At 41.2% G+C, this 9,489-nt stretch overlaps 1 protein-coding gene across 1 annotated transcript in view; it reads left to right on the top strand.

Moving 5' to 3' along the window:
* Nucleotides 1-9,489, top strand: part of LOC104963976 (collagen alpha-1(V) chain-like) — a 27,493-nt gene continuing 18,004 nt past the window's right edge. Inside the window, exons 1-4 of the mRNA XM_010792675.1 lie at nucleotides 1-7; nucleotides 74-221; nucleotides 763-921; nucleotides 2,509-2,701. Of these exons, the coding sequence (XP_010790977.1) occupies nucleotides 1-7; nucleotides 74-221; nucleotides 763-921; nucleotides 2,509-2,701 (507 nt within the window). The remainder of the gene's footprint in view (nucleotides 8-73; nucleotides 222-762; nucleotides 922-2,508; nucleotides 2,702-9,489) is intronic.

The raw sequence follows: 9,489 nt of genomic DNA, 5'->3' as shown, positions 1-9,489 counted from the left end.
ATGATCTGTGAGTGTGTTTGAATCTGACACAGCTTCTTGAGCTTACCATGTGTTTCCTCCTCTCTCACTCCAGATGAGGTGAGCATTCTGCAGGAGCTTTCTCCTCAGGTGTTGAACAGCAGTAACACCTCAATGACTGTAGATGACAGCAGGTGTCCAGTCCTACAGGTGGGACAGTACTCCACCTTGTCTGTCCCTCTTCAAGACCTCCTCATTGATGGGTAATGTTTCAACTACATTATCCTCATACATACACTCTTCTTGTATAGCTTCCTACTTACTAGAGATGCAGCAAATGCCATGTTCTGCCCCGCGAAAAAATGTTTACACTTTCTCCGAAAAGGAAATAAGTGACTATCCCTTTTAGCTGTAAAAACTTTGTTTTTAAGGTTTTAAATCCACTGCTTGTTTTGTACTTGCCGGTGTTACAATGTGCACGCTTTATGTCTTATTCTCATGCCTAAAACCCTCTGCACATGACGTGTGTGGCTGCACTGATGAGCCGCAGCTTCCACCGTTAGCACAACATGCATGTTGTTTTTGTGGCTGTGATGTAACTGTCTGTGCCACTTTGTATGAAACATATACAGACATTTTAGCAGCAACAGAATCACATACAGCATCTCTACTTACTACTGCATGGAAATGAAAACACTGTTAGCTTACTTTGCTTTTGGTCATTTAAAAAAATGGCACCTTCCTAGTGTCCTGAAAATACAGTACTGTCTATGGCTGAATGGTGTGTGTCTTTGTCTGTGTTAGGTTTGCAGAAGAGTTCAGTTTGCTGGTGCAGCTGCGGAGTCCTCAGCAGGACGAACGCAGCGTCTTCACCATGCTCAGCCCCGACAGCCGAGTGATGCTGCAGCTGCGGATCAGCGCCTACGCCATCATCTTCATAGGAACACAACAGCGTCATTACGAGTAAGGCCACTCATCCCTATTCCTCTTTCTTTTTTCCTTTCCAAAAACGAATTAAAATCAAGCTCAAATGTTGTTACAGATTTATCGACAGCTTTATAAATGTTTTATTCATGACATTGCTCAAACTCTTCCAGTAACACAAACAAGAACAGTACATTCTTTGAACTTCTAATGAATTACCCATAATGCAAAAGATCCAGATGTGATTACAACATCAAACTCAGGTAATTGAGGACAACTCATTCCTCTTCCTGCTTCTTGGCTGAAGGGTAAACAAATGTGTCTGCACATTAGCAGACATTCTGTGGAAGTGGCCTTGTTTGCAGCATGTGTGCATTTGCTTGTCTGTGTTTTGTGTTTGGCTGTCTCTTTGGTGATGTGATTTATTGGCTGTCTCTTGGCAGGTTTCTTGTTTTCGGGACACAGAGAGTTTGAAGCTATTAATCACCGCAAGACAGCGGACAGAACTGGGCCAAAAGATAGACACATAGATACTATACTTATCTTGTACTGTTGGCACATGGTTAATGTATTTTTTTAACCTTCCCTTCTGCAGTTGTTTGGCAGCATGTCTGTTGGTGGCTGCCACCTACAATGTCCAGTTGGGTCTAGAACCCATCTTGACGTTTTTAGGAGGGTGGTCGGTTGAGTTTGGCCAGTGTAAAAATGTTCAAACCGGTTTGACATTTAGCGGGTCACAAGACCAAACCAGTACAGTATACTTATTAAACAAATAGCTTTCACGCTTGACTTAACATTTCAGTTTTATAAGTTTCTGATGTAGGATACCTTTTTAAAGGGGACCTATCATGCAAAATGCACTTTTTGATGTATTCTATACATAAAGATGTGTCCCCGGTGTGTCAGAGAGCTCACGCAGCGTCAGAAAATAAAACCCTCTCTCTTTTCCTCCGTACGCAAATCTCTAAAAACGGGGGAACAACGGAGCTGATCCAGATGTGCGTCCGATATGACGTAATATCTGAAATGTGGACCCACGGGCCTATCAGAAACGTTGCTATCAGAAACAATGCCCGACTGTTTTGGACGTAATATTGTTGGTGCATGTTTACATGAGCATCGCTAACACTCAGAGCTCAGCCCCCTCCTTTTCTTTTTATCAATCTTTTTTTTTTAAAGCTTTATACCCCACATCAGCACTTTTGAAACAGAAAGTGAAATAGAGGGATATGAGGCTAGAATGGGTGATCTGTTTGGTATTTTGAGCAAAACACTTCATAGACATGTTTTTTTATATATTTGTATATATCTGAGACCTATGCTATTGCCTAAAAATAGCATGATAGGTCCACTTTAACACATTTAAGTTTGCACACCGGACTAGTGACTAACTTAATAAGTGGGTCTGTTTTGACATTTAAGGTCCAGTGATTAATATTTTGTATATTTAAGGGAAACTCCATGAAGTTCTTCATCAGTCAAAAGTCTGTTGGGAGTGCTGCTGTAACTGAAACACAGGTTGTTTAAAGGCTTTTGTGGCTCCAGAGAAAAGTGCAAAACATTTCCTAAGAATAAAAAGTATGATAGAGATGTCAGTACATAATGGCCCATGTCTCTTTCTGTTAGATTCCCAGTCAGCGGCCTGTCTGATGGAAAGTGGCACCATGTGGCGCTCAGTGTGTCTGCCAAGCGGCTGGCGCTGTACGTGGACTGCTCCCTGCTGGAGAGCGTGGACTGGGTGTACCGCAGCATGGGGATCAGCACCGAGGGGCTGCTCATGATCGGAGGCATCATCGAGGCCTTCGAGACTCCATTTGAAGTAAGTGGCATTTATGTAGCTTTATCAATATGTCAAGCAGCTTTCAATTTATTTGTATTATTTTCTGTTAGGAAAAATATCACTCGTCACCGGCTTGGTCTTCAACATCAGGATACATGTATTTATTATCCTTGCAAGAATGGAAGTAGTCATCACACACACAGCTGCATGGGACAAATAGATCCCTGAATAGTGTCCTTGACATGCTTTATATACAAGACAGGGTGTATCACAGTCACACGATGGAGAATACGGGTTCAAAGCAGTATTCAATGTTTAGTTTAGATTAGCTAAGAACCACATAAGCAATAAACATGACAGTCATATGTCTATCTCCCTAGGGCAGGGGTCGGCAACCCGCGGCCATCGAGCCGCATGCGGCCCTTTAAGCCCTCTGCTCTGGCTCCCTTGAGCTTAGACAAAAATAAGAAGGAAATAAAATAAAAGTATTTGTAGGACTATTTATATTTTGTTGCATGGTTGAAAATGTTTCGTATCTTGTATTTTGAGGTGATACTGTGACACATAAATAAAAAACAAAACGGTTTTAATTAGGTCAACTAAAATATGCGTCACATCCTTCAACGGTCCCGCGCCAGCGCATTTTCTTGGAGGCGAATAACCTGACCCCCGGCTCGATGAGCAAACTATGGCTAAATCAAAGAAAAGTACCGGAGGAACACAGGATTTAATTATGCGCGGACAGAGTTATATGCTTTCACAGCAAACGATGCTGGTTTACCGGTATGTTTGATATGTAGAGAGAAGTTGTCAAAGGTGCTGCAGCCTTTACGTATCGAGGAACAACACGGGAGAGGAAGACAGCTGACAATCTTCAGTCATAATTCAATGGGGTATGTAATTTATTTCAGAAAACACTTTTTGTTATATTCCATGGAATGCTCTTAACGTCCCGATAGCAATGAATATATTAAATGCTTTGACAAAAAATACATACACAAATTAATCTCTGGAAGCCGTAGTACTGTAAAAAGCATGACCAATCATCTGAGCCGGCCCGGCTAAAGTAACTGGATTGGCTACCTGCCTGTCAGCCTTCCATCTGTGCACAAACTTATCTCGTGGCCTCATTGAAGATGCGTGTTCGTGTGTGTTGGAGGAGGGGCTCTGTAAGGAAGTCTGAAGGAAGAGGCAGATTTTTCCCGGTTGTGTATTTTCAAATTCTAGCGCACTCAAGCTGGTTTCTCCATTCTTACCTACCCCACCGTTAACTCTTTTTAGGGTGCAGCTATATGTTTTATTTATTTCAAAGTGGGCCCATTTTAATTATACATTTGNGTTTCTTTCATGAAACGTTTGATCCTTTAAAGGTGACCTATCATGCAAAATGCACTTTTGTACGTCTTTGATACATGAATATGTGTCCCCGGTGTTCCACTGGAACACCGGGGACACATATTCATGTATCAAAGACGTACAAAAGTGCATTTTGCATGATAGGTCACCTTTAAAGGATCAAACGTTTCATGAAAGAAACATCTTGTCTAAAACAAAAGCAGACGCGTCATGTCTGCCCTCTTCTCTGAAACAGACGGCAGACTTAGAAGAAATGGCAGGACTCTGAGGAGGAGTGGATGCAGTTCAAATGATGTTGGCATGACGATAGCTTTGATTAGTATCATTACTTAGCTGACGGCGAAACAGCTGGTGTATGACGGGCTGATGGTGATGCATGAATGACTCAGCTGAATAAATCAGGGGAAGTAACTTCACAAATCTGCCAAAACTGAAATTATGCTCAATATGTTCGAAAGATGTGACTTTTGTTTAATGTGCAGACAAAAAAAAAACTACTGGCTGCATCTAATGATTGCAATATTCTCTTAATTGTCCTCCTTTCTTTTTTTTTAAATTCATTTTGAATCTATAAAAGACGGAAAAAACCCATGACAAGTTTCCAGAACCCAGGATTCTAGCATCTTTAGATTACAAATCTAATCTATATTAATGTAGACACAATTACCTCAAAGGTAGAAACATTCATGTGACTCAAAATATTGTATGAATATACACTTTATTATAGCCTTTAAACTGCAGCCGTGTCATTTATGTTACCTTGATTTTCCACCATAGATCATTAATCAGAGCTGTTTAGCCTCATATGTCCAATCTGCACACCACTCATTTACAAAGCACACAATTACAAAAGCTCCTAACTATTTACAAATTGCGATGAAGCATAACAACTACATTTAACATCAATCACAATACTCACATACTTCACTGTCATACCGAGAAGTATGGGAAGATTGGGTTAGCTGATGCGACATTATCTAAATGAGCAGTAATTGATAGCCCCAGGAAGTGGAAAATGTTCTCACACACTTGCTGATGTGGTGCTCTGATGGTCGTTATTAAGCACCACTTGTGAACGAGTGTTCATGAAAGAACATTTCACGTGCCAACGCTGTGCCCTCAAGGAAAACTTGGGAACATACTCATGTAGTTTTCTCCCAACACTATAATCAAAGGATCAAGCCATTACCGGGGGAGAGGGGGGAGAGGGGAGGGGCCACCAGTCAGGCCTGCCTTGTTTCTGGGAAAAGTGAAACAGATGTTTGAGTCCTGCATCAGGAGAAAGTACAGTGAAGACTTTCAGGGTCATTCTGTCCTTTGTCCTACCCTGGAGTCCGACAAACGTTTTGTATGCAAGTCTCAAGGTAGTGAGAAAAGAACAAAAGAAAAAGAATACAAATTGCAGACTTATTTAAACAACGGGAAGACTGTACAGGAAAGGATCTACTGTACACATGTATTGCTTGCTACACAACAAACAGCACTCTTTAAGAATAACTAATGGTGATGATGTATGGCAATAAAAGTCATATATGAAACTTGTTAAACAGGAAATACAGCAACATGTTCCAAGCACTGACTGAAAACTTGTGTTACTAATAATAATAAAATCACCATATGTTACACAATGAACTGTTAAAACAAAACAAAAGCACAAACAAAGACATTCAGGGCTTTACTGAATGCATCAGGGTAAGTGCGCGCGCGCGCGCACACACACACACACACACACACACACACACACACACACACACACACACACACACACACACACACACACACACACACACACACACACACACACACACACACACACACACACACAGTGTTATCGTGCCATGTTCTGATCCTCATCATAAATCTGGGACAGTGATCATATGTTGTATAACAAGCGGAGGCCTTTAATGATGATCCAGCATTGTCATACAAAAGGATACAAAGGCCTCTAGAGAGACATTCAGTCAACTAATAAAGAGGCTCCAGTAATTCTATGTTTACTCAACTTCAATAGCTACTACAGAAATGATATGCCGGAACCATTTTCATTTACTCAAGAGATAAAAAGTGGTTGATGACAATAGATGTCGGACAATGAATACAATTCGGTTTTAGATTACTTATCACTCATTGATCATAATCCAGAAATATTAATCTGGGAATAACACGGGGATCATATGTAACTCATCTATGATCTTTTTTAAAGTGGTTTTGTGTTTATGAGACACACAAATGGTTCACATGCATTCTGCATTTCACTATGAAGCTTTTTAAGTATGCCCAATTTACCATGTTTTCTCCACATGTCAGAGAACGTGTCTCCAGTTCTGAGACAGTCTCATAATTGCTGTCTTAAAAAGGCGGCAAGCAAGTTTCTTTGTCATGAACGCATCAACAGATTTCACATTTGCGTTTTGAACAGGTTTACCATAAAAAAAACACAATATTAAGCAAAAGGTCAAATTAAAAACAACTCTAGGCACGTCAAGGGCGGTGTCTTTATGTGTTTGACATGTTTTGAATGTTCTTAAAAGCTTGGCCAATGACAGAGTTAATTTACTGCTTGTGAGTTAAGGGGTCATGCATGGCAACACAGCCAGTGAATGTCGCTCTGGAGCTACCTGCAGGAACATGCTTCTGTCTGCAAGTACGCAAACATACACACGTGTCCTTGTTTCTTTCTACCTTTAATTATTTTGCGCGCAGCTTACAAATGATTAGTGTATAATCACATCGAGTTAGAAAATGTATTGGTTGATTAGCATTCCTCACGATTCTTTAGTTGTAATAGAACAACAATCAATTTGACAAATAATCAGAAAAGCAATTGACACTAAGGGGATGATAGAAATTAACTCAAAGCCAAACTGTTCATCTATTTCAGGGGTGGGGAACCTCCGGTCCCCGGGCCGTATACGGCCCGCGAGACAATTTGATACGGCCCTCGAGGTAATTTATAAATACACGCAAAAAAGAAATCTAGACCGCAAAAGAATTAAACAAGCGAGAGCCTTTTTTTCCTGGCCAAGATCAGGGTCCTTGAACACAACACGAGCCTAACGTGTCATCACGTGGTATATGTCTCGTCCATGGTCTCGTCTGACAGGGGTGCAGTTCTGACGGAGAGCACGGCTCCGGCACTTCAGATAAGGAGCATGCAGCAGTTTTTGCGTGGCTGTGTCTTTAGTTGTGAGCCCAGTGGCGATCTGTCCATCTGTCACACTGATCATACAGTCAATAACTTTGTTGTTATTAGCATCTGGTTAGCTAGCTATGCTAACGAATATAAGAAGCTTTTTCTACAACCATTGAGGTAAAGGCACATCTTTATATGATCATTATAGTTATAAAAAAAATAAGAGAACAAAGTAAACGGGTATAAAATACTATATACAGTAAAAAAAAGTTGTTATTATTAAACAAGAATACAGTTTGAAAGGGGAGTGATTTGTAAAATATCCATAAAGAAAAATAAATCTCCTTACAGTTCTGTTTCATATGGGTGTTGAGAGATGTATCCATAGATCTCTTAATGTTGCTCTCAAAGTGCACCAGATTGATGCTTTTAACTTCAATATTTAAAAAAAAATCTTCCCGGGGGAGCATGTCGTAAATTCAAGTTCTTTCCTAAACCTAACGCCCCTTTTTGCCAAAAAAAGTTAAGGACATACAAAAAAAGATAGCGTTATATATAGCGTCCCCCTTTTTTTAAGTTACAAGTCCAAAAAAAAGAATAATAGCACGTCGGGATTGGGTGTGTTGTTTGTGTGTGTGTGGTTGGTGTGTGATGTGTGTGTGTGTGTGTGGGTGTTGGTGTTGGTGTGAGTGGTGTGTGTTGTGTTGTGGTGGTGGTTGTTTGGTTGTGCAAAATTTTGTTGGTCGTAATGCGGGCGAGCTAGTTTTATCTTTTCACATCAGGACAGCGGTACGGGAAGAGAATAACACAGTATCACTGGATTTGAACGATAAATGAGCTGTCAGACCGTATTACAGCACACGAGATCGTACGAGGTTGACTATAGACTCGTTCCCACTTAACCTTGTTTACTCACCACCACAGGTTTCGCACCAGACCCTCAGAATACACTTGACACACCACATGTCGTAAACAAAAACCGGAGAAGAGCCGAGACGGTGAACGACTAAGATTTGGACACACAAGTACAAGTGCGACTTGTTAGTAGTGAGACCTTACTCTTATAAATTTACAAACCGAAAAGGAGTCTTTTACTTTTACAAGTGCAAAAGGAAAGAGGAGAATTCATTTTTTAGAGCCCAAAAATTCAGCAAGGTAGACAGTTCGGAACTTTCTTAGTACACAGTTACACTAAAAAAGAACCATTGTTTCCTTACATGCTGTCGTAACATCATAAAGAAAAGAACTCTGCCGATTAATTACCCATGTCAGACTAGAGTTTAACGACGGCAATGATTCTTTTCCTAGTTTATACATAGACAATTGGCGACCAATTTTATGAATATGGAAACGTGTGAATTTTCCCTGAATGACTAACGTACGAAAACAAAGCCAACACCTCATATTTCGACAAACGCTACAGAGGGGTATACACACATACCTAACCGTAAGATATCGCTCGGATAAAGGTCCGTATGTACGACACGGTCCCGTCCACGTCTGTGACCGCAGAAATCCTCACTACGACCGAATTGTTTCCCTGTATATCGTCCCACGTGTATTGAAAGAGTCACTCGTGAGTCTACCATGGACTCAGGTCACATAACCGATGAGGTTGAAGACAGAGGTGAGTTTTCAAATAAACTAACGAGACATAGCGTTTACAGTTGCCCCCCCACATCACCTCATGCAAGTCCTTTCAGCTGCCCACCCATCACCTCCATGAAGAACTCGTGTCTACAACTTGCCAACACTAGTCGTACAAAATCGTCAAGAGGTCACTTCCCCCCCCTCCAGAGGAGGCGTCGCCAAACCGCATCAAACCCGTTAAGGTATCATGTCTGGCTGCAACTTGTCGTAGGCACAGACAGTGTCGCCTCCTGCTAAGACAGAAGGCCACTAGATTGCGGAAGTCCTTTTCGAAACACTGTGTCGACTGTGCCATGAAGTAAAGTTACACGGTCGTTACGCAACCGGGGACGAATGTCGATACAGTGGGATCTGATTCACGAGACCACTTCCTTATCTAGTCCCACCCCTGGAAAAGGAGATTCCCGGTAAAGTTAAAAAGTTGTAGGAGGCTCCGGCATGTTTAATAAATGTCCGACGAATTTTTTATGATTTTTAGTGTCGGGTACAGTAAACGGAAATGAAAGTACGACACGTTCTTTTTTCTGGAGAATTAGGTCTATGAAACGGTACTGACGCATACGCACGTGCCAACACCGTACTGGTGGGTTTGTCTTTATATACCTGTGTCTAACACGGTTAAATCAAACGGAATAGGTACCTTGTACTAAATTTCATCCCCCCCCCCTGGGATTGGAGAGCATCCCCT

This window comes from Notothenia coriiceps, unplaced genomic scaffold (genome assembly GCF_000735185.1).
Source record: "Notothenia coriiceps isolate Sejong01 unplaced genomic scaffold, NC01 NC01_scaffold00036515, whole genome shotgun sequence".
In the NCBI taxonomy this organism is placed as follows: Eukaryota; Metazoa; Chordata; class Actinopteri; order Perciformes; family Nototheniidae; genus Notothenia; species Notothenia coriiceps.
This window is presented reverse-complemented; position numbering and strand designations above follow the sequence as displayed.